The sequence below is a fragment of the Uranotaenia lowii genome, chromosome 3 (genome assembly GCF_029784155.1).
Source record: "Uranotaenia lowii strain MFRU-FL chromosome 3, ASM2978415v1, whole genome shotgun sequence".
NCBI classification, from domain to species: domain Eukaryota; kingdom Metazoa; phylum Arthropoda; class Insecta; order Diptera; family Culicidae; genus Uranotaenia; species Uranotaenia lowii.
In genome coordinates, this window is record NC_073693.1 from 300,776,635 (window position 1) to 300,803,147 (window position 26,513).

General features: G+C 32.8%; 1 protein-coding gene across 6 annotated transcripts in view; it reads right to left on the minus strand.

Annotated features, from left to right (window-relative positions):
* Nucleotides 1-26,513, minus strand: part of LOC129751236 (protein tipE) — a 154,393-nt gene that overhangs the window by 28,082 nt on the left and 99,798 nt on the right. For all 6 annotated transcript variants that reach the window (XM_055746609.1, XM_055746610.1, XM_055746607.1 and 3 more), the window contains one exon: nucleotides 24,675-25,718. In XM_055746609.1, the coding sequence (XP_055602584.1) occupies nucleotides 24,675-25,447 (773 nt within the window). In that variant the 5' untranslated portion in view covers nucleotides 25,448-25,718. The remainder of the gene's footprint in view (nucleotides 1-24,674; nucleotides 25,719-26,513) is intronic.

Here is a 26,513-nt window from a genome sequence, read left to right on the forward strand (position 1 = left end):
AGCGAATCCGATTAGACAATAAATCGAACGCAATGTTTTGAAAATCTTCTATTTTAAGAAAATACATAACTATGCTGGCCCAGTCTATTTAGACTAGAGATGTACCGAATAGTGGTATTCGGCGAACGGCCGAATACCGAATATTGACCTTTTCAACTATTCGGCCAAACGAATATTCGGCCGAATATTCGGCCGAATATTCGGCCGAATATTCGGTCGAATATTCTGTTGAATTTTCAACAGAAATACTTCTATTTCTACTGCTATTTTTAAAAGAAATCTTCTATTTCTGCCATCTTAATGTCCTCCATGTTTTAAGTCGATTATTTCCAACCAGATGTATCAGATCTTTTTTAAGTAGGGGTCTCTTTGATTTTCAAAATATCACCATTACCTGAAAGGACATCAGATAACTTGTCGTTTCTAGGACGTTTATATCAAATGAGATTGGATTCCAGTGAAATCTGGAACAAAACATGTCAAAACAGGTGTTAAGCTATTTGAAATTGCTTTTTTTATATTGAATTAGATGAATGTCGTATTTTTGCTAGATGTTATAAAAATAGTTGCCAGAAAGAACGATGATCTTTAACCTTAAGCAAACAATACTTTCTACGACACGTATCCCCACGGCCGGGTTTTAACGGTTTTTTTTTTCTAACTTGTTAAAAAGAAGGGAAAATCTGAACAGGAACTATGCATTATTCTCAAACATACAAGAGGAAAAAGAAATAAAATTACTTGGAATTTAAAGTATTCATCGAATTACAACAGCAGTGTTTAAATTGTATTTGACAAATAAATTTACTCTAAAACATCGTTTAGTAACAGAAAATTTAAAAATTTTCATAAAGATATTTGATTTTTTTTAATTTGATTAAACATAAAATCTTAATAAACCTGGGTAAAATCCGGGAAGTTTAAAAAAATATGTGGTCATGCCGGTCAGATTTAACTTTTCTCGAATTCTTTATTTGGTTTATGGGCGAGCCTGGATGTATCAAGGAAATCAAAGTATGAAGCTATCTACAGTAAAAACACACGGATACATCTTAAATGTTTAACTGAAACCATACATTTTTGATGATTTTGAAGGTTTTTCAACTTTTCTTTTGAATGTTCAATAAATTATCCAACATCACTTGAAAAATTTGACAATTCTGTTTTTGAAAAAAAATTTAAACCTAAGTATTCGGCCTATTCGGCCTATTCGGCCGAATACCTAGCTCAACTATTCGGTGAGCCGCTTAACGGTTTTTTGGCGATATTCGGCGCCGAATATTCGGCCGACCGAATATTCGGTACATCTCTAATTTAGACCATAAATTTCACGTTGATTTGTCAGCAAATATAATGATGCGGCGCACACAGGGGTAAATGCACCTAATAAGCGATCAAAATTATTTGCGGACGAACGGTAAACGGTAGACATTTGATGTCTTCGCAACATTTTAATATTTTTAGATGATCTATCAAATTCTTGAAAGAAAAAAGTGATTTTTTCACCTGGAAGGGAGATAAAAAAATTATTTCTTGAAACAATTAGTTTAGAGACTTGATGTCTTCACAAAAGTTGTAGATCTTATTATTTTAAGCAACTTTGTTGAAGACACCATCAAGATCGCATGAAAAACATAAAAGTTACGAGCATTTTAAAAATAACGAGCATTTTAACAAGTAATTTTGAGTTTTTTTTAAATATCTTTTTAGTATACGATTTACAAACTTGGTATATTTGAAAAAGTTGTTCAAATTGATGAAACACACAATTTTGTGAAACCTTTCAACTACATATTTCAACTAAGAAAGGAGATATACTAAAAAATATCCAAAATAATGCCTTTTTCAGTAAGTTATAACTTAAGAGTTCGGACGAGTTCGGATAATTTTTTGAGTGGGTTTTGTAGGTCAAGTTATTGGCTTTTCATTGATATATAAATTTAACATTAGTTTTGGATAGATTTTCTGCAAACTAGCAATCAAAAATGAGATTTTTCCTCTAAAAATAGGCAAAATTGGGGTTTTTTTTTCTTCGAATTTTAGGTGTTTCTAGAGGAAAAAGCGCATTATTGATTGCTAGTTTGCAGAAAATCTATCCAAAACTAATGTTATATGTCTATACTATTTAAAAAAACATTATTTAAAAAAAATCAAATTGGGCTTAATTATTTTGAGCAAGTTTTATCCAATTTTTGTTTGGTTGTGGTTGGCGATTTTCACGCTGCTGATGTGTTCCGATAAAAAAAAATGAAGTGTTCTTTCTAACTTTCTTCTTAATTCAATTTTCGAATAGGATCACTGGAGTCTGCTTACATATGTCCGCATTTTGTGTTTAAAAATTTGAAATAAAATGACCAGATGTAGCAGGTGTTGATAACAATGAGTCCTGATATGCTTGGCCGAGAAAAAAGCTGCTTACTCTAGGGGGTTCCCAGAGATTGAAACTATTCGAGGTGTTATTTCCAAGAGCCTCCTCAGCTGTAATATTTCACGTTTGTTTTAGTTCCAATTTTGTAGTTTTCATTTACTTCCCTAGTGTACATAGATCTTAAAGAAGTATAGTTTAAGTAATGTCAAACGTCTTTTCTAGGGGGGAGGGGTGTCTAAGTCAGGATTCCCGGAGCAATTGTCTCTCCATTGCCCCCTCCGGCCCACAGTGGGGCAGACCTGACCAATCAATGGTCAAAACCTCATTACTTATTCAAATCAAATTTTGAATTCTTCTGAAAAGTTGTTCATCTGATCAAAATCTTTATTTTAATGAAACGTTTTTCATCTAGATTTTGTGAAATTTATTCTAGATAACTTTATTTAACCGATTTTCCTTATTAACTTGGAAGCTACTCAGTGGATCGGCGTGAAAATTTTCATGTAAGGGTTTTTAGGACCGTTAAAAAGTTAAATGATGCAAAGTTGGGCAATTAGTGGCCAATTTTCTTATAGAAGAAGAAGCTTTCGCAGAAAAAAAACTAATTTATACACTCATATTAATTAACTAAACTCAAAACTAGATAAGCTAGCGAGAAGACGTTGGAAGAAATATTTCCTTCACAAGGTTGGTTTCTGCTGTTTCTCCTTCTGAATGAAAGCTCATTTCTATCGTCATTGCAAGGCTGTGTTGGAACAGATTTACGCAATCCAGTAACATTTCTACGATTTTGAACAATCTGAAGAATCTTCAAAATTTACAGAAGGTCTTCCTCCTGAAGAATCAATGATTGTACTGTAGGGCTTTTTATTATATAAAAATAATTGAGAATTTCAAACCTTCATTGATAGCTTTGTTCAAACTTATTTTAGTTTGAATCCAAAGATTATTTATCACAAAAAATGTATCTGTGCGGTTAAAGCGTTTACATTTTTGTTGTATTTTGGGCATTCTCTTGTTATTATTTTTCTCACAGCTTTTTTTCTTTCACAGGCTCTAATCACATATTTCTATATTTTTTCATAACGTAAGTTATTCAATTATTCCAGGCCTTGTGACTACTCTCATTGAGCATTTCAAAGATGTCTTATTTCCGGAACTTTTAAACCAACCTCGGGAAAAACCTTCAGAAAAACATAAACTAATCTTTCTTGAAATCAGTAAAAAAAAAACACGTGCACGATTTCAAAGCTCAGTAACAGAACAAATAAGTTCAGATAAATAAGCTATAAACTCACATTGGTACCTGAAATAAGTATTGGATCGAGTAGGCTGTTGCTTAATATGAAAGCAATAAAACATGGTTGCATTATAATTTTTTTGAAATATCCAAACATTCAGTGTGTAAATAATTTCTATTTGATTTTTGAGTGAAACTAAAAGATCTAGTTTTTTTTTCCTTTTGAACGAATGGACATTTTACAGAAAAAAATGTTGAATAAAAAGTTAAGTTAATTAACAGATACTAAGCCTGTGATCAAAAGTATTTTAGATGGTTATAGAAAGTTTATATTTCAAAGAATCCTATTAGCTTGTCTGTAGATAAAAAAAATCTTAAAAGTATTGGAAAAAATATTAAATTATTAATTATTCAAATTCGATTGAGTTCAAATTTTTCTGGCAAGAACATTACCAAAAGCAATCCCAAAAGTACAAAAAATTGTCCAAAAACATGTTTCACTAAAATGTGAATAACTTTCGAATTGGCAAAAAGTGGCAATTAGTTTTTGTTTGGTTGGATAACTGAGACATCCATTTAAATATTTGAGAAGGAATGAGAGTGGGGTCTCGTGGGGTAACATGTGGAACTTCAATACATACAAATGAATTTCTATTGATAAATTGTTTATGATGCCCGTAGTAGAATCAAGATTAAAACATCATCATATCAATAAGTTTAAACTTTTTCTTCAAAAAACATTCAAAACGAGATGATCTCAAATTCTAAAACTGTTGTATGCACCCTTGTTAACAAAGATTTTTTTTGTTTTCAAAACATCTTTCTTCCAAAACTTGTAGCGATTTTTCGTCGTGCTTGCGCTCGAAATCGACTTGATGTCGTAAAATATATGAACGTGTGCAGCAGCACCACCCAAAAGTGTACAGGAAGAATGAGCAAACATTTTTTAAACGCATCGACAAGCTTGGGGGGTTGCTTTCCTTATGTGCGCCTTCTTCTACTTCTTTCTGGAACGAACGAACTAAACGAAGACAAGAACCGTACGTTGTGCCAGTATTTTACGAAGGATCCGCCATCGTTGCCGCGAGAGCACCGACCGTATCGCTGCCTGTTTGCCACTTCTGGCGCTCTTCCGGATCCGGTTCCTTTTCCTTCCAAGGCAGCTTCAGTTTCCTTCCAAGGATGGGCTGAGTACTTTCTCCACGCGCTGTAGGAAAAAGATGGAGTACGACGTGAGGGTGCGCGCATCCAATCACCACGATTGTACAAGAACCAGTATTCCTCCAGAATAATGTCCAGAACAGTTCATTAGCAATTCTCCTGGCGATACGGTGAGTTCTGTTGTTGAATATGGAGTAATAGTCGAATACATAAACACCAAATATATTCTGGCGCTCCAGAGACTCTTGACTTAGCTGGAACTGGTGCTGTTGTCGAGAAAGAAAAAAAAAACACGGCGGAGAAAGCATGGCTCCTTTTTCAGGAGGTAATTTTTGAGAAAGGTCGAAGATGCTCGTTACTTGAAACAGACCAGCCAAAGCAGAACAGAAAACAATGATGTGAAGAAAAATTACGCTAACTTGTTTAGGACTTGTTTGGCACGTTCTACCCCAAACTTCTCATTATGAGGTCGATGAGAGCTCAAAATCGACATGATAGGGACGTTCAGCAAAGCGGTTTCATTTCGTAAGGCTGTCATAATTTAAACAGTTTTAAACACAATCCTGTTTTACCAAAACATGTTTGAATGTTTTTAGTATGCTTTTTTTCTGCAATTTTTGATGCCTATATTATTATTTTTGGATTATTTTGGCTTTCTAAATGCGATGCGTTTGTCAGATTTTGCCATCAGGTCTGATCGATTTTGAGTAAAATTGATCCTTGATTACTGTTGAACCAACAAACCTATATGTAAAATAAAAACTGATTTTGAATCCATTGATTATCCTCCTTACAATCAAGGATTCATATTTTGTCTAGATATTCTAGTATCAGAAATACCACGCCTTAAAAAAAATATGTCTACATTTTTCGAATATTTGAACATATGACATTACAACTATTTTTGAAATCACTGAAGAAAGTTTTTGAGTATTTGATAACACAGATTTCGATTCATTTCGGAACTTTGTTGTAGACTGATTTAAAAAATATTCAAGATTTAATTTGGTTTGGAAGCCCTCAAAAATGTCGTATAAATTCCCGTATTTTGCAGATTTGGGAAAAATAATCAAACTTCTATAACTGTGTCCTCTGAAGATTATTCGTGGTTTTCGATAAAGATGATATTTGAATTTTAACCTTTAATTTACAATTTCTGGAATCGTCTACATAACCCCCAAAAAAGTTCTCAAATGTATTAAATATATTTTATCTCGAAAGTTAAAGCTGTAAGACTAATAAACTAATTGCATATTTGGAATCAGCGCCCCAAATAAGTCAAAATTAGCTCTTAAGTTCTTTGTACCTCGAAAAAATGTGAATTGCGAAATCAATTAATAAAAAAAATTTACAAGTATTCAAATCAAATAAATAAACTTTGTTTTGGTGTAAAATATCTAAAAACAATATAAAGGACGTCACTAGTATCGTGTGCGTGTGCGTTCGAATTCATCTTTGAAAAGACACGAAATCACAAAAAAATATAAATATTCATCTCCATTCGAAATATTGAGCAAAAATACTTATAATTTAACCAGTTACGTTTGTTTACTTAATTATAAGAAAAATCAATCACTAAATCAAACCACCCTCTTTCACAGAATCGATCTTCCCACGGCGGCCCTTCTCGGACTGCACATTGAAGTTGAATAAATTTTCTATCGATCTTCTGATCTTCTTTTCGCGTATGATCACCAGTATTGTTGATATTAGTGAATTTATGATAGAAAAAACGATAAAAAAAATCATTTTTTGAGAATATTTGTCGACAGTTTAGTCTCGATGGTAACATTTTTAAAATCTGGCCGTATGGGCCGGTCTATGGGCCGTAAACGTTGATTCAAAACCAAGATTTCAAGTGGTTATTTATCAAAATCAGTTAAAAATTAAACAAGTTATGGTTATTTTACTAAAACAGTAATGTTTTTGCATTTTTGAATAATTTAACGAACCACTTTGTACTAATCTTAGAATAGGAAAAATTGAACATGATAAATAACATTCGCTCCAAGCTAAAGTTGATCATTTGCTTAACAGAAAGTTACATGCCGAATTTCAGTAAGAGCTGACCTTGGGGAGGGGTTGCTTGTTGAGGCTTAAAAGGCATGAATGGAATTTTAATGTATTTTGCTCGGCAGAAGAAAAAAAATTGGTTTTTCATTAATAACTTTTTTTTATTGACTGATAATTTTTTATTAACATTTTTCTTAAAGCTTAAATTGGGACAAATATATCACCCCAAGACTGCAACACGATTGGACTTAAAACAAAAAGTTATTGCAATTCAAAGATTTTATTTTGGCCACAAATTGTCATCAAAAACACACACACAAAAACAAAAACTGTCTAAATATCAACAAAAGATATGTATATAATTGGGTTTGAATGTGATATGCAATTGCAGAAATCCAGATGCATTTCAAGCGTATTGAAACATAATGGTAAATCCAAATGCAACATTTTGTTTGTGGATAAAATGACCACCGATAAAGAATTGAAATGTCTTAAATGCCCGTTACATAGTTGACCTATTTCCTATTATTATCAAAACAACGTATTTGTAAACATATAGGCCATTAGAATCAATCAGATTATATCAATAAAATTATACTCTCATGATGAGAAGTATAGAAATATGAACAGATTGATTGAAAAAAATATTGCTAGCAATAAATTATTTGAATACAGTATTCATCAGTACATGAATAGTGGCTCCAGAGAGTTTCATTTTTTTTTTTAATTAATTTGAAAAATACTCACAGTAACAGTCAACAAATGGTGCACTTTCTTCAACAATCTCAAACAAACCTCATCATACTATTTTTTACATTTCCATTATGAAATAATTCCCAGAGAGTGAAATCATGCAATACAATACTCCCTGCACACATATATCAAAATATGTGTGCAAAAATTGCAATGGCAGTTTAATATTCCGACAATTTCAAACAATTCAATAACCAAATTTTGCCACCCGTGATCGTGCTTCTATCGCATCGATTCAGTGACGCCCTTTTGATTGAACGAACGCCCTCGCCCAACATCAACATCTAGGTACAAGTAAAAGGTGAAAAATTTATTTCATTCCACGGCAGGTCGACTACCAATCGATTCGATTTACACACATGCCAAAACACCCCTCCATTCGATTCGATCCTTTCGGTGTTGGCAGATGCCTTGAGGGTTAGGTGCGGAAAACATGGGAGTAGGAGAGTGAAAACCAGGTAAAAAATAAACCCTCAATCACATAGGTCATGTCACACATGCGGGACACGAAACGGAACGGAACGGAACCATTCGGCGTGTGATGGCTGCCTTCCTGCCTGCCAGTCAGTCAGATTCAAAGGACTAAAATACATCACACAATCAAAACATTAATCGTAATGAAATAACAAATATTCCGCTGTTCCATTGTTCACTTACCAGGTACCAGGCTTATGAGAGCAAGTCACGCAAATGGCACCTTTTCCAAGAATGTATGTTCCCAGTTCTGGCTGGGATCGAAATCGTTGGCCCGAGTCTAGAAGATTTTCGAACTCCGGGAACACACACACACATTAAATCTCTCGATTAGCAGATAATGTCATTCTGATGTCGAATTGATTCTCGAATCTGTACCTACTAATGAGCTGATTTTGTGTCTTGTGAATTTGATCGAGTTAAAATCCAGAATGTTTTGGATTATCAGAAGCATCAACAGAGAGTTTTAAACGGGCGTTAAAATCAAGTTAATTCGTTTTTAAGATTAAATTTAGATTTTATTTCATTGAAAAAATTACAGTTGATTACCTTTTGCAACAGCTTTTTTGGAAAATTTATATTGAAAACTAAAAAAAATAAATTATTAAAATTATGTATGGATGGTTCGAAAATTTTCAATATTTTGCCTTTATATCTTCGGCACAAAGTTCTTTTACTAAAATAGTCCATTTGTTGTTAGACATATACTGCCGTTCTAAGCAAGATTGTCCCATGTGGAAAAACGTGCAAACGAGAAAAACGCGATTGATATATCAGCTTTATTTCCAATTTTTCTCTCAAACTAAAAATTCACCGACAGTTTTTTCGTAGTGAACAGTTCAAGTTTATCATTTTACAATGTTTTCTGCCAAAAAAATTACATTTCCTACGAAAAAGCAGCAAATTAGAACCAAAAATGCTCCGTGTGACACTTTTGCGTAGAATCAGAACGCATGCCGATGCTAGTTCTACGAAAAACTGTCACACGTCTACAATATTTCTATCATACTGACTTGCGCAGTTTATTTTTTTTCCCAAAAACTCATGCTAAACCGTAATTTGAGAAATACGTTCTTCTTTGTTTATAAAAATGTATAGTTGAGTAAGGATCCTGTAAGTAGTGCCTACCGAAAAGTGTTTAGTGAAAATTTCTCTGAATAAAACACTCAAGGCTTCTCGCTCCTCCTCTGCCCTCTATTTTAGTGTTCTTTTCAGTGAATAACATTAAATTCTACAGTTTGAACTCATCTTAAGACAATTTTTTGATAAAATTCGCATTTTTCATAGAATTTTCTTAGTGTGACATTCTTGCGTAGAACTATCGACATAGAGACAACCACCTTGATGAAAATTTCGTATAAGTTCAGAACAAAGTATACTTGTTTGTGTTTTTATTCGAAAGTTAACACTAAAAGAGACCGTTTCCAGCAAAAAAGTGAAAACGAACCAAAAGTCACATGGGACATTCTTGCTTAGAACGGCAGTATAGTTATCTGGAATCAGCTACTTTACGTGATGAAAAAACATTACTCATAAAAAAGGATTCAAGAAGAGTTTATTGGTAAAATTAAACGTTACAAATTAGGATCAATTAACATTAAGCATTCTAGATTTCCCTGGATTTTGCCCAGATTTATTCACAATATTTGCAAAATTAACCAAAAAACTCATATTCTGGTACGATATATTTTGATTTTTGGACCAAAAAACGATTTTTACAGAGTTATATTCATGAAAATAAACAAATACAAATCATTTTTCGAATAATGCTTGGATTTTGCATAGATTTACCCGAATAATGCCCGGTATTTGAATTAGAAAATTTACAAATCAAATACCCGGTTTTTGCCAGGTATTTCCGTAATTGCCCTGCTCGGATACGTGCTAAAAAATTCAAGAATGCTTAATGCATTTAGATAATAGTCACACTTTTAGAAACAGTAATCAAACAATCATCAAACGACGAAATATCTTAAACAAATCATAAGATTTTCAATCTAAAGTTGCATTAATATATAAATAAGGAAGATAAGGGCATAACGAGCATCCAGGGCATAATAAGCACTCCTTTTTTTTTACACAAAAGTACGTATTTTCTTAAACAAATTTTTCACGAGGATGTGTTTCGTAGTATTAGTTTTTCACCAAAAAAGAAATATCCTTTTCATCTTTATAGAAATTTTAAATAATAACCAGCTAGGTTCTCAAGTGACGAAAATATTTTAATTTTTGAGCACCACCAAATCTGCCCATTTTTGATGTGCCATGAACACCAATGCTAGAAAAACGCAAAATAAAGGTTTTAAAAATTTTTTGCATCCAAATACTCAAATAAAGTAGACTAAAGTGCATAACAATCATTATAGGATGTTCTACACCTAAAATGATAAATGAAAAAAAAATCCCCTCGAACAGGAATCGAACTCGAGTCTACTGATTACCTCTCCGACACCTTACCAACAGGCCAAATCGTCAGATGAAACAAGTCAAGCTGTAGCTCTATTATTCAGTTGTCTTCATCGAGTCGAATTCGCTGCTAGATTCCCTGGCAGAAAACGCTCATCGTGCCTCGAATAATGGTGTTTATACTGTCCCAGGGGGGTTCTCATTATACCCCTACAGTGACTGGTTTTCAACTTTTGGCAAAAAATTTGAAATGCATGTTTTAACGTTTTTATCTACTTTTTCAAGTTTCATCCAATTAAGCAATAGACTATTTGAGTGTCTGAACACGAAACAATGATGAAATTCACATATTATAGCTGTTCTCTATGGTTAAATAAGCGTTTTCCTTAAGGTGGCCATTATGCCCTTATCTCCCCTAGATAATAAAAAAAAGATAAAGATGTCAACTAATCAAATTAAAAAAAAATCAACACTCCAAAGCCGCTCGGGTGAATATGATCCGAAGCGCAGATTCAAAACATCTTAATAATCATTCCTATATACTGAACAACTACGATTTTTAGAGATCAAGTATGTTCTATTAAAACGATAATCAAATTAACGAGAAAAAACTAAAATTTGTGTTTAAAAATGCGGTTTGTTGAAAAATAAGGTACAGCGAAGCAAATACAAAATTGAATCTCTTTGTTTTAAGTAAGATTTTTTTTTCTACTGGAAAATCCGGGATAGAGGTCAAAACGTTGATTGGACCCCCAAATATACATACAACGTCGGATTGATGTATTTTGGCATTTCAAAAAACAAAAAAAAAAAACCACTCAAATTCTAAAAGCGGTCAAAAGTTATAAGCAATTTTAAAATAAAACTGAAATTGAGTCAATTTTATTTTAATTTCCTAGGTCTGTTTGTTTTTGAATAGTCATTTCCTTGCTATTTTGTCTACTACCCTTGAAATCTAATATTTTGGATCAAAATTAAATAAAATATTTAAAAAAGAATAATCGAAAAAATAAATTCAGATTGAATGATTTAACTTAATGAACACAACAGAGTTTGAGGCAAAATTACTAAGAAATAATTAAAAATGCTTGATTGCGCTCAGCAAATTTAAGTCAAATAAATAAATGTTAGTGATTATTTAACTATAGGGCTCTGAAAGTTCATTATTGAACTGAACACCTAATTTAATGTACTAATGTAATATAAATGTAATGATGAATTGGTACGAATAAAGATATATTTAAAAAAAAAAAACTAAGAAATAAGAATGATTCATGTAAAACTATTTTTTTCTCAATTTTCAAAACCCGGCAGACAACTATTAAAACTCAAAATAAGGACCTGACAAATCTTTTGAAAATATCGAGAGATGATTTAGTCAAAACATTTCATATGGGAATTTATTTAATTCAGGGCAGAATGTGGATACTCGATCCCTGGGGATACTTGATTCCTCAGCTATATCTCGAAAATGGAATGTCTTACATCAGGCATGTCAAACTCGTTTCAGTGTGCGGGCCGCATTAAAAATCTTTCATTTCCAAAAACAATATTATTTCCTCTCGTAGCAAAAAAAATATTTTTTTTCAATATTTTGTGGTAGGAAAGCCAGCGTACTTCTGTGTAGTAGGGAGTTTTGTGATAATTTAAGACGGGGCTACGCGGGCCGTATTAATCAAGGCCGCGGGCCGCATGCGGCCCGCGAACCCCCAGTTTGACATGCCTGTCTTACATAGATCACATGTTCTAGAAAAACTTTTCAAATAAAACTAAGCAAAGAACCTGTTACCTCAAAAAAATTTCAAAATTGTATTTTTTAGTTAAGGCACTTTGTTTAAAAAATCTAACAAAATGAGACTTTTAGATCTTTTTTTATCGTTTTAAAATGTTTCCCACACGAAAAAAATACAATAAAAATATTTATTTCAATATGTCAATCGTTACAGTATCAGCCATATTTTCTTAGCAATTGTAATCTCTCAAATTTTGGAAGAATTTTTTCCAAAATGTATGTTATGGGTTCACTTGAGCCCTCGAGTCCAAAAAGATATATTTTTCTTCTGAATGGATGTTGAGCATTGCTAAGCACGAAATTATTAACATTTATCCAATGACTTATGTTTAACAAATAATTTCCGGATAAAAAGGACTCAAAAAGTGCTTTCATCTGAGAATTTTAAAATTGCGCCTTCAAGTATGCAATGACTATAGCATTGTAGACACACTTTCAGAATCCATTTTGTCTGACACTTATAAACAATGAAATGAAAACTAATATGGCCAATAAAGTCAATGGAACTTTTATCTCCAGATTTTGCGTGATTTTTGCCATAGCTTAGGGCACCCTGATGAAAGGATCATGTCTCCTTTAACTTTCAAAATATCACAATTTTTTAGTCCCACGAAAACGTTTCTAGATCATCTACGGGTTCATTTATCGTTCTAACTATTGCAGCATATAATCTTGAAATTACACGCTGTCGGAAAATGCAAAAGATGGCGATTTGCTAATTTTTTCGAAAATAAAATCATGAAAATAAGAAAACTACAACAATTAAATTTTTTTTCATAACAGCAAATTTCAGTTCTATTTCTGAATGTCAAAATCGAAATTCTATATATGAGTGTAAATAAGTATAATTCTGGAATCCAAATTTCTTCTAAAAATTTGGTGAATCCGTGAATAGCACTCTAAATGTTAAGTCTAAAATTGAATCCGATTCATTGGTTTAAATTTTTAATAAACCAGAGTAACAAATGGATAGTTTGAATCAAAACATCCTTTTTTTTTGTCGTTATACTTTTGATTTAAATTTTGTGTTTAATTTGAATAAAACATCTGAATTTCTCAAATTTATGGTTTTGATAAACGTAATTGATTCTAAATTCTGAAACTTGAAGCGAAATAATTAAACTGAACGATGTTTTTTGAAATGCAGAATCAAAATCTAGGATTTAAATTTAAATTTGTAACAAAATCCATCGATAAGTTTTTTTAAATCATCAATACAGTTTGAATATAAAATGGAAGCCTTCTTATTTCAAATCTGAAGCATTGCAATTTAATCCATGACTCCTATCATTTATCCAACCGTTAATTTGGCTCATTACAAGTACATCATTCTGAAGTGCAGAAACAGATTCATTCAAGCCTTAGAAGTTAATTTGAACTCACATATATTCTCAGTTATAATTAGGCCTGGTATTAAAATTCTAAATAAAGGATAATAAGGATAAGTTTAATGAAAAGTCTACAATCCAAATTTTTTATAGAAAACGTGGAGTCAGAATCGAAAGTCATAATTTTCTCAGAAAGTGGAGAAATCGAGATTTGAAAAATCATCTGGAATCAAAACATAATTCATCTATGAACTGTGATTTGAGAAAAAAATGGTCCTTAATAAAATACGAGTAAAATTACACAGAATTAGATTTCCAAAATAAATACACTCATATTTTGTTTATATTCCACATCTGTATTTAAATTCAGAAGAAACTATTTACAAACTTCTCATTTTCTATCACGATACTCAGTTAACTAAACTGGAACTTTTATGACGATTTCCGTTAAAAAAACAAAATTGCAATATGTATTTATGAGTAAATAAAAATATAATTACTTCATTTTATTTAACTCACTAATTTCAAAGGTGATCAAATTTTAAGAAAATAACACTACTTCTAATTATTCACATTTTTGTTTCCATCTAAAAATTTTGTACGATTTTTTAAAATAGTACATTTTAGTATGTGGCAAAATTTTATAAAATTCGACACACTTTATTAAAAGTTCAAGCTGTTTGAATATGAGGTTGGTTTTGGGGTAACAGGCGATTTTGCTTTCATTTCTTGAACAGTTCTCAAGGTCTCTTTTTCTAATCTAAAACAAAGATATTTTAATTCAAACTTTTGAATCTTTTACTATTTTTATTTTTAACTTGAAAACAAATTAGTTTAAAATTCAGTCCAACTTTTCTTCCTCTATCCAACCTTTCAATAAAACTCTTTTTTTTTTGCTATGGTCTTGGCTCATCAAAAATTTGAAAATAAGATTGTTATCGAACTTTATTTTGGTTAGAGAGAAATTTCTCCAATTTTTTTTAAATTTCTTTTACAGTAGGAAAACTTTCGTCTAAGAGCAGATTCAAAATCAAATCCATCAAAGACGCTCAATTTTTGTTAAGTTTTAAGGAAATTGTAACACATCCAGTTTGAAAAAGTGTAATTCGAAGTTCTTTGGATAACTTCAAACCAGTTGTTTGATAAATAAAACGTAAATTTGAAAAGCAATACTCGAAATCATAAACGTAATTACTTAAGTACTGCTTTGAGTAGGAAAAAATATCCTATGTAACATAGAAAATTTTCAGATATGCCGAATTTTTCGTTTTAAAGCTTTAACTTAACTTTTCCAATATTGACAATAATAGCTTTAACAAAACGCTATAACCAGTTTATAAGAAGAAACTGGCGATAGAATAAAAAATATAACTTTTTCAATTTTTGAATCACGAAAAGTTTAAAATGAATTATTCGGTTGCAGCCCGATCACTGTCATTCAGTACTGCTCTATGGAATAAGTCTTTGTTTTCAACATTCAGGATTGGGGGGAAAAGCTTGCAAAGTACTTATGGCAATTTGACATTAATGTCGCCTTCCATCCTATAGATAAAATTAAAAATCTAATCCTCACAAAAACTAAGAACAAAATCCCCAAAAACAAAAATACCAATGTCGTGTATGAAATTAAACGTGGTAAATGTAATAAATCATACATAGGTGAAACTGGTCAGTTTTTGGAAAATAGTTTTAAACAACATAAAACAAATGTATCTAAAAAACAATTTAGCACTGTACTAGCACAACACAGTTTGGAAACTGGTCACCTTTTCGACTTCGACAACACAAACATTTTAGAAAAAGTAACAGGCTGTAATGCAAGAATCACAACTGAAACGTTTTACGTTAAGATAAGAGGTGACAACAATCTAGTCAATAGGCAGATAGACTCTTGTAATTTTAAGGCTTACGACTCTGTAATTAAAAAATTGTCACAAACACTAATATACAAATGTAAACGAAAATCAAAACAAAATGTCCCGAAGCATATAAGCATAGACGAAGGCCAGTAATTTGTAAGATTTTAAATATTGTGAATTAGATTGTTGTGATAAGATAGAAAATTCATTGTTTAAAATATAATTTTAGTGCCCACTGAAGAGGAGCGAAAGCTATTGTAGCTCGAAACGTCTGGACAACTGGTAAAAAACGATTTTTGATTCTGAAATCCGCCGGAAAACGTCGATGAAACCACAACATTGAAATTTGAAAATCAATTAGTTTTCCATTCTTAAAGTTAAACATTCTGAACAATAAATAATTCATAATCTGCATGTACTGTGCTTGTGTTGTATTCATGCATGTATTCTCAATTCAAAATTTGAATGTTATTTCAAGAGCTAAACCTCCTAACTACCTCTTCCTAAGATAAATATCTATCTACAGACCTTTTCTTCAAAAAAAAAATAAATTACAGATCCCGAAAAACTATTACACCTGTTTTCAGCTGCATATGCTAAAAATTTTGCAGTCTAAGCACAAGGTTACTTTACTGACACAGAAATGAGAAAAAAAAATGCTTGCGCATAAACATATTCAAAGTCACCGCCACCGCGGCTCTGTATTGACCAGTTTCAAAATGGGTCGATTCCCTGCCATCGCTGATGGTCGCTCTTGCTGGTGCTGCTGTTAGGCCGTTAGTCCCATAATTATGGCACGCGTTCAAGTCCACATGTTTACGTGCGGGGTTTCCCTCTAATGGCTCCAATCACGAAGGTTGGCTGGACTGTTCATAAACCATACCTATACGACTCTAATAATGTCGAACCTGACTGTTGACTCATGCTGCTGCTAACCTTTCTGTGTGTATTTCGACTTTAAACCGCACCATGGATAAATATTCTACCAACTGAGCTTCATGGACGCAGAACTCGCTTCGAGCTCAGCTGATAACGTGTTTTTTTCCACACAACATATCGTTCATCGATGGCGTCGTCGTGTAGTACAGCTGGGCCAGGCCAGGTTTACGGAATTGAACGGCACAAACTACCCACCAACATCCAACCTTTCACCAACATCGTCGTCGTAGGCTACCAAATGGTTGCTGTCGTTATCGAGGGTATTAAGAGGTGGGATGCACATCTACCAGTTTAAATGTAAATATTTACAAATTTTCAAAAATCGACGAATAAAAAGAACTTTGTTATATAGTGACTAACCAATCATTTTGAAAGAGTGAAGAGGAAGGGGGAGAGGTGAAGGGTGCAACACACTGCCCTCTTTTCCTCTAACTTAATCTCATTGAACTAGTTTGAGATATTTTTAAAATTGTCAAAATAAGAGGAGAAATTTAAACTTTTTTAACCCATTTTCTATTTCAACTATATTCTCAATATTCTCTGTAACAACTTCAATCTGCGAAGAAAATTTAAATAGACTTTTCAATTATCTATTTTTCCTGAGCACTTTCATGTCAGTAGGTACAAGGTTATCACTACGAATTTTTATTCTTTTTATTTTTTGGATATTTTAATTTTACATTTATTTTTTTTATTCTGTACGACGTTTTAGTCTTACTCCCGCGTATGTCAATCACCGTACAATTTCATATCTGATTTTTGTCAGATCTCCATTTTCGTATGATCCTTTTTAGGATTTAGTCTGTTTATCAAATAGTCTGTTTTATGTGTTAGATTGTCAGTTTCTTAAAGGTGCTTATATTCACACTGTCTTTGATGCTCGACGATAAGTTGTTGAACATTTTCAATCCGTTGTAGAAAAGAGAGCGTTTGCTAATCTTTTTTTTAGTACTGGGCAGTCTGCAGTCTTGTGCTCTTTTTGTATTGTATCTGTGTTTGTCGATTCCGTACTGTAGGCCTTCCATCACATTTGCCAATTATACGTTCGAAAAAAAATGGGCTTGCCCCGAAAGATTTTTATGACGGAGTAATTGTCCTTATTAAAAAAGTTAGTAATGCAAATGTTAGAGATTATCGTCCCATTTCATTATTGAATTTTGATTTCAAACGTGTTGGAAGGATTCTTAAACAACGTATGACAGAACTCGTCACTATAGTTCTTTCCAGTAAGCAGAAATGTTCAAATGGAAGCAGGAATATTTTTGAAGCAACTTTGAAAATATTAGATATGCCAACTAAAATCGAGCTCCAAAAATTCTCTTCTAGTAACTCTTGACCTTTACCATGCTTTTGACCGGGTAGAGCATGCTTTTTTAGCTGAAACGATACAAAAGATGAATTTTAATGGACGATTGATTAGTTTATTGATGACCTTCTATAACAACAGCTACTCGAGAGTATTAATTAATGGAAAACTATCAAATGAGGCCTTTGGAGCCAAAGGGGTATAAGTGCATGGAAGCTTAATTCGAGAAAACAGGCTTTAAAGATGTTGTGTTTGACAATTTCCCATATATTTCTCGAAATTTTTTATTTTGCTTTGGAACGTAAAAGTATGTAAATAAAATTCTAAAAATATGAAAAAAAAATCATCAAATATAGTTTGAAATAAGAAGAATTGTTTAGTATCATTAACTCAAAATCGACCATTTTGTCACTTATACCCCTTTGGCTCTTAGGCCTTCAAATGAAATAAAAATACAACGCTCGGTAAGACAAGGGGATCCTATTTCGATGCTACTTTTTGTCATCTATATTCAGCCGTTGCTCGATAAAATAGGATAAATGCTATCGGGATGCGTTCTAAACGCATATGCTGATGACATATCAATCTTTTTGGAAGACGAAAATCAACTCACGACGTTAGTAAGTATAATGCACGACTTTCAACGGAACTCCGGGGCAATTTTAAATCCTCGAAAATTGTAGCAACAGCTATTGGAAATGTCACCCTTTCGCAAAACAACAACTGGCTACAAATTGAAACTAAGGTAAAAATTCTCGGCATATACTACTGTCAAAACATCGAGCATATTATCAAAGAAAACTGGCAAAAGACAATACGAAATTTTCAAACGAGGCTGTGGATGAACAATGTTAGAACGTTAAACATAATTCAAAAGAAAATTTTGTTAAATACTTACATATCGTCAAAATTATGGTATTTAGCATCAACAATTCCCCTAGTGCAAGAAAATAAGAGCGCAAATGGGAAAGTTTATCTGGTTTGGCAGATCTTGGAACAGAGTGGCGTTCGAAACAATGATACTTCCAAAAGAAAGAGGAGGCCTAAATCTTCATTCTCCTGTACTGAAATCGAAATCTCTGTTGGTCAATAGACTGTTGCGAGCTGGATCGGACCTTCAATTCATGTGGAGTTACCTAGAGAACAACGCTAGTCCACCCAATATATCTGCAATTCCTAGGAAATATGTACACATTAGAACGATTATACAGAAATCGGTTTTCTTGCCAGAAAATCTTCGTCGATCTCCATTTTCTTCAGGCATATCTGCAACGATTGAAAGATCCCAAAATTTTAAGAGAAAATCCACAGAGAGAATGGAAAAAGTTTTCAAGAACATTCACTCTAAACGACTAACATCATATCAACGGTCTACATGGTTCTTAGCAGTACATAACAGGATAGGAAATAATGAGATCTTATTCAGGAGGAATATCCAAAGGTGACCCATATTGTGACTTCTGTCCCGGGACCACTGATAACTTGGAACACTGCTTTTTCGAATGCGGAAATACGAAATTTATATGGACGTATCAAAAGAGGATATTTGCCAGCGTTGATAGAAGGGCTTTGGATCTACAAAAATCAGAATGGATTTTCCCATGCTTTCAAAGGTTTCGAAGAAACACTAAGAATTTATTTGTTAAACAATTTGCTTTATTATTATGTTATCTAACAGAAACTGCTAAACCAGATCGAAATGTAGATAATTATAAATTTTCTATATGTACAATGTAATAAAACCTAGACTATAAAAAAATCATAATTGCTATGAATGTAATACTGATTTTAAAAACTTATTTTTTTATTGTTCTGTTTTATTTTTTAAAATAGTGATTCAAAAACATCGTATCGTTTTTATCAATTCTGAAATTAATTTCTCGTTGTGAACCGTGGTTCAGAAATGTAATTAAATTCTGGAAATGAAATGAAAATTCAACTTTTTCCTAAAATAGTAAAAAAAATTGCAACAAAAAGAGTATGAATAAAATGAAAAATCTCATTGGTGAAATGTTACAAATACATTAAAAAAAAAGTTTTGATTAAATGATCAACTATCTTGATGACTGTGAGTAATTTTGATTTCTGAGAAAAAAGTTGCAAAAGTCTTCTCTTAATTTTATACAGTTCTACAAAAATACAGGAATTTGATCGAATTTCAAAAAAAAAAAAAATTAAAACCAAAACGAATCTCAGATATTAAAAACAACACGTTTTGCAGTCTTCTTCATAGATAATAAATAAAATAAAATCCTCAAAATCTTATAAAAATATTCAAACACCCTTTTGTGACCTCTAAAATTAGATAATTTAGACATAATCTGGATCCTTTATGAAATAAAGGATAGTAAACGGATTTATAATCAGTTTTTATTTTTTTTATGTCAGTTTTTTGTTTCAGTTTCAGCTGCAATTCAATAAAAATTACTAAATTTTAAAGTTAGACGTTACTAAATTTTAGAGTTACTTTAGAGTCTTAATCAATTGCAATTGAAATAATCTTTTTTTTTGTCAAATCTGAAACTGGATTATAACTTTTAATTTAAATTATCATTGTGTAAATGATCTGGAAACAATATTGACGATATGATTGGTGTTGATCTTGAAACTCAGTCGAGTCGCAAACCAATTTTCAAAATATGATTCTTTATATTATGATTTTATATTATGTTGAATGGCATTATGATATTTGATTAAAAACGTACATATTAATTTCATGATATTATTCATTCTCGAGTTTCAAAACTAGGTTTTCAATTATGGATGATAATGAACTGAAAATCTGATTTATGATGGTGAAATAAAAATTCAATAAATTATTCAAATTCATATGATTGTTTTTATTCTGATATCAAATCTTGTTACAATATTTTGATTTTGATTTTGGATTCTTATTTTTTTTTCGTCATGGAAATATTTACCATGTACGATGAAAACCTCATGTTCAAGTTACAATAAAAATTGGCAGAAATGATTTTTTTTTAATTTTTTGACTTGATTGACTCAAAATATACGTAACAATTTAAACATTGCTTTATCTTCATCAACAATTTTCCAAAATAAACATTTCATCCAAAAAAAATAGACCGTTTCTCAACGTTTTTTTTTTGTTAGTGTAATACTCCTTTGATCTGAGCTAATTTTTAATTACTTGGAGAGAAGTTTTTATATAATAATTCTTTTTTTTATATTCTCATATTTGAGTTTTGGCATTTTAACGAATTATGAAATTCAAAGAAGAATTGTTAGGACAATTCGTTAGGTCGTTCAACTCAGAATTCTTATTTTTTGGATCGATTCTTTGGCATGAAAAAAATCGATTAGGTTGATTCATTTTCGATCCGATTATTCGATCGTTTGGAATCTTTTTCTTGCTGAGCCGAGTAAATTAAGTAAAAAATCAAGCAGTGCCATTTATGAGGCATTTATTCAATTTCGATACTTGAAATTAGATAAGCTGTTTTTGGAATTTTTTTCTGGATTTTTTTTAATATATTGATTGATGAGTACCTAAATTGAAGCGTTTATTTATACCAAAGATAGAAGGAAAATCCATCTTTGAAACCTCGTGTTCTGTTTTTGTCCTGTGTACAGCAAAAAGTTTTTTTTTAAATTGATAAAATCAATCCTCAAGCTTAGATTTTTTAGGTACATCGATTCTACGACCGTCCATCTGAATCGATCTTGGGGATCTATCCTTTTCTGAAAATCGAAAAATCCAAGTTAGGAAGCTGGACTGGAAGTCGGCCACCCGGCTCTCTGCTGTACTTATTTTTCATTATTTAAAAAAAAAGTTACACTGTTTTAAAAGTTATTTTTAAATATAATTTTTAATCATAATTTTTTTCGTTTTATTGTTTTTTTTTTTTGAGAACGTACGAATCAGAAATGTGAAATTATAAGAACAAAAAATTTAACGTTGTGACGTCACGACTTCAATTAGTTAGGGAAAAGTCGGGTAAAATGAACACTTTCAATATTTGGAAAATTTCAATGCTAGGCACAAATCTTATGATAGGAATATGTTCGCCTAAGTGTTTTAACACTTTCGTGACCCTTTGTTTGCTTACATCAAGCAAGGACTCATAATAGTTAACAAAATGAACAAAAACTTTGATGTAATTTTCGCTCATAAGAAAATAGCTCAGAACTGGTGACATTTTCGGAAATTTCAACCGATTTCAAAAGTGGAGTGGTTATAAGGCGTCTCTCAGAATTCCGAAAACTGCACTGATTTGCTCCTGGACTCAGACCAGTTGGTTCAATTTTGTTTAAACACGTTATCAAATACTCAACTCACAAAAGTATGTACCTTAACTGCAATTTTTCCGGCAAAATGTACCTTTTCTTAGCGGTGTCCGTTTTAACCGACCATTTATGAAAAATGTAATATGCAACTATGTTTAAGATTGCTATAAAAACAGTCTTGATGAAGGGAATCTAATAATTCCAATGATTAATGTGAAGCAAACATACTGAATTGCCCATCTGCATGAAAACTGCGATGAAAAAAGCAATATCTGATTTTCTATTGCAATTTTACCCTAGGGTGTCTTACCCGACTTTTCCCTACATATCAGTTATTTTATCAAGAAATAAAATTTTAATATCAGAATGTAATGCTTTAAATTCTGAATCTATTGATGTATCATTTTTAACTGTAACTTTTTTACACGAGGCACAGAAAAAATGCTAAAAAAACATCGTGAATTCACCGCAGAATGGGTCTTAGACAGAAATGAAAATGGAAGGCGTAGAGAAATCGAATAGGTGTACTTTTGTGTTGTGGACATATTCAAACTACTTGTGTGACTCTAAAGTTTAAATGCTTCTAATTAATTGAAATTTTCTAGTTAGTTTAATTGTCTTTATTATGCTTTCTGACGGAATCGAGACATACAATTTAGGCTGGGTCTTAAACTAATCACCATTCGGGTTTTTCTTTAAAGATAAAAAATATCCTATGAAAGGTAGAAAAGAAAAAAATATAAAACGCGTCTAAAGGCGGGGTTTCGAGAAAACGACATCAAATCGACAAATATGTTATGTGGTTATGTAGTTATTGGAAAAAAATGTCACACGCTGCGGAATTTTTTGAAAAACTTAAAGATATGCTTACTAGAAAAAGTTCATGTTATGAATCTTTCTCGTATATTTTTATCGAGTTTTTTCCTAAAAAGAGTACATGAACTCTTAAAAGAGTACGTATGGTAAGTCTAGTTTACACGAACTGGTGGCTCCAGAGAGTGAAATTGTTACTCCATTGATTCATGTGATTTGTGTGATTATCCCCCTTCCTCCCTCCGTAGGACCGCACATGAATCAATGGAGTTACGATTTCACTCTCTGGAGCCACCAGTTGGTGTGAACTAGGGTTACCATACGAACTTACAATTTAAAAACCTTCATAACATTTTGAATATTGAGTATCAAGAGTATGACTCAGAACTGATGCCAAAACAACGAGAACTATTCTCAGGTTCAGAATTCGGCTTCAATTTTTCAAAACATTCTCACTCGTTGATAGAATTTCATTTCTGAATATTGAATTTTAAATGAGATTAAACTCATTTCAGAGGCTATAATAGATTGTTAAGAACAAAAAATCAAACGGCGTAGAAATGTGCCATTAAAATTATTAGCTGTTTATTTTTTTAGCTGTTTATTTTTTTAGCTGTTTATCTTTTTAGCTGTTTATTTTTTTAGCTATTTATTATTTCATTGTTACATATAGCAGAAGCGCAGCGAGGGAGGAGGTTAGACCAAGTTGAGCGTGATCTGGCGAATGTGGGGTGTCCGAGAAACTAGAGAGCGGTTTTCATGGACCGAGTGATTTGAAGGAATTTTGCTCATAAGGTTATGTCGTGAGTCGGAAAACCATGTTAATAAAATTAATATGTCTATAATTATTTTTTTTTCTGTTTTTAAACAAAATATCACTCTTCTTGTTATTTTTTTACATTCTAATAATTTTCAAACACGATTATTACGCCAAACTACCCCATCGGATGATATTGTGGTTGGCATATTATTTTTTTCGCGTGCAGACAACCATTGTAGACCGATTTTCTTTGCATGTCCTTCCGGTTCTCAACTTCACCTACTAGAGCAGCATCGTGTGGCAAATTTTCTCTCCATATCTATGTATACTTAAACAGAAACATACATATAGGAATGACGCCCAAGTACTCGATATTTTTTCCACTCTTCGGTCAACCTTGGAATGATGAATTTAGAAGTGGAAGTACCTCTACTGAGTAGGTATAAGGTACCCTAGCAGCAGAACATGGCGTGGTACTGCATAATTTTTCCTGCTCCGATGTTCTCGCTCACACTTAGTCATGGGCTAAGTGAGCAAATTATGCGTTGTCAGTGTGAAGGCCCGGGTGCTAAAGTGCTGAAAGGTGCAAAATTAGTATGCTGGAGTAACGCTCATCATCACTCAATGCTGGAGGTTGGTACTTTTTCGATGGTAAAATGAGCTCTGCCTTGTTTGCGTACATGAATTCACAATCTGTTACCAAGTATCATAAAGTTTCAACATGTGGATCAACAAAACATTTCAATATCTGTCATTACTGGTTAATTATGACGTTAATTTACAAAAATTGATAATTTTTATAGCTCAAAATTTAGATTTAAACACATATTGTAGTATCAGAAAATCTATTACTTTTAGGTTGATAAATTTTTCACGGTCGCCATGTAACATACACGTGATCGTGATCGGAATGATTCTTCTTTCAAACGGTATCCAAACTATTAAATCTTCTCATATGCTATCCTGAGCCTAGCAAATACAACAAGTGAAAGTTTGTTGTATTTTGATGACATTAATTTTTCATGCATAACTTTAATACCGAATATTTTTAATGTAGTGTATTTTCTATACATGGGAAGAGGAAATTAATAATTTTTTATCAATTTTTAAAATCCAGTTCCAGTTTTTAACAGTTCTTAAAATCCATGTAAGATATTTTTGATTAATCAGAAGTTCTGCAGTTTTAGAGACTATTGTAAAAACGAAGAACTCACCTCAGATTCTCTATCCTAGGCCTCCGGTGCCGATGTCGGCGTCGCCGCTCCTTCTTACATCTACAATCACAGTGCATTATGCAGAGTAACACCGACGATACGACCGTCACGATGAATGGAATCACGAAAAAGTGTATGATGGTTTGCACCTGATCCTCCCGATTGTAGGAGGTCATTACGACCGTTTTGTTCTGTTTCGAGTAGTAGCACGGAAAGACGGCGCCCTCGAAGCCGTACATGTCGGTGAAGTTTTTGCACTTGATCGTGGGCGGATAGCCGCAGCCCTTGATGTTCACCAACAGGATGGCCTCTTCCGATCGCTCGATGTCGGTCAGATTGAACAACTCCGAGGGCGTCGCATTGAAAGGAAAGGTAAAGTTCAGATCGTCGATAAACGTCACATAGATATGAGTACACTTGAACACATCCGAGGTGCAACCTTCCCGGCAGGAACTCCACGAGCAATTGAAAAGGCCCGTCATATCTTCGCGTCGCGTCGTGACGCACATCGTAGGCCGCTCGACAAAGTCGCCGACCAGCGTCGAGATGGCCGGATCGACATAGAGAGGAACCAGGAACAGGAGCGACGCCCCCGCGGTCACCGACAGGAACGCCAAACTGGAAGTCGTGTAGAAGCTGGCATTCTCGCGCAGCGTCCTCTTCGGGGGAGGACCATTTTTGGCCTTTTTGGCAGCCGCTAGCTCCAGCAGCTTCTTCTTGCGTAGCTCTTCTGCCTGTTGCTCGAGCAGAAGTTCCGAGCTACTGCTCCTCATTATTGTTAACGGTAACGCTCAGCCCCTCGATGGACCTGCAGCAGGTTCCGGCTTCCAGCAACCTGCTAATACTGCTACACTGACACGGACACGGTTGAACCGGAAAAGAACTGCTATCACTAGAATTGCTTGAGGTGGCAACAGCAGCGACGACAATTAAGTTGACGAAGACGACGACGACGAGGACAACAACGAGAGCGGACGACCGGACGGTAGACCGCAACATCCCCATCCAAATGTTTGTGCGATGGGGCCAAATGGGAAATGTACCCTGAAAAATAGAGGAAAAAATGTTTTTTTATTAAATTGACAGCTGCTTGTGTAAAATACGATAGAGGAATAATACTGAAAAATCATCATCAATGCTGAAAACTAGAGAAAAAAAACCATTGCCAACTGCTGTTTACGATTCTCGCCTAGGATACATAAATATCCTGACAAGTGACGTAGTTGTTTTTTGCGAGTTCTGTAATAGTGTGCGTGTTTCTTCATCACCTGCTTCTTTGTACCACATTGCCAGAAGATCTCCACTGTTGGCGGCATCAAGATGAATAATAAATTACAATTATTTTTATTTTACTAACAATTAATCATGGCTAATTTTTTACCTGCCATTTTTGAATTCTAAATCTGTGAATTCTGATTTTTTTACAAAAGCTGTGTTTCGGGAATATTTATTTCAAATTTTAAAACTAGACTGCTTACAATTTATTTTGAAGTAAATTTTTAGTTCAGAATAAGAACATCATTTTTAAAATTTTATCAATGACTTACCAAAAATATCATTAATATGAAACTTTCATGCATTTTTTTGGTATCGTTCTAATTTTAAGCTAAATTTGAATTTCGAAATTGGAGGTTACATCCAGGTTTCAAAATAGGAGTTACTTTGGCATTTTTTCATTTATTGGGAAAATAAGCCAAGTGAAAACATTTATTGAACAATTTTACTAAAAAATTTAAAGTGCTTTCAGGCAACTTTTTAATAAGAATATAGAAAATCATATCTTCTCCCGGAGCTTTCATATTTTTAAATTTTTTGAAAATCAATTTGAATTCATCTTTA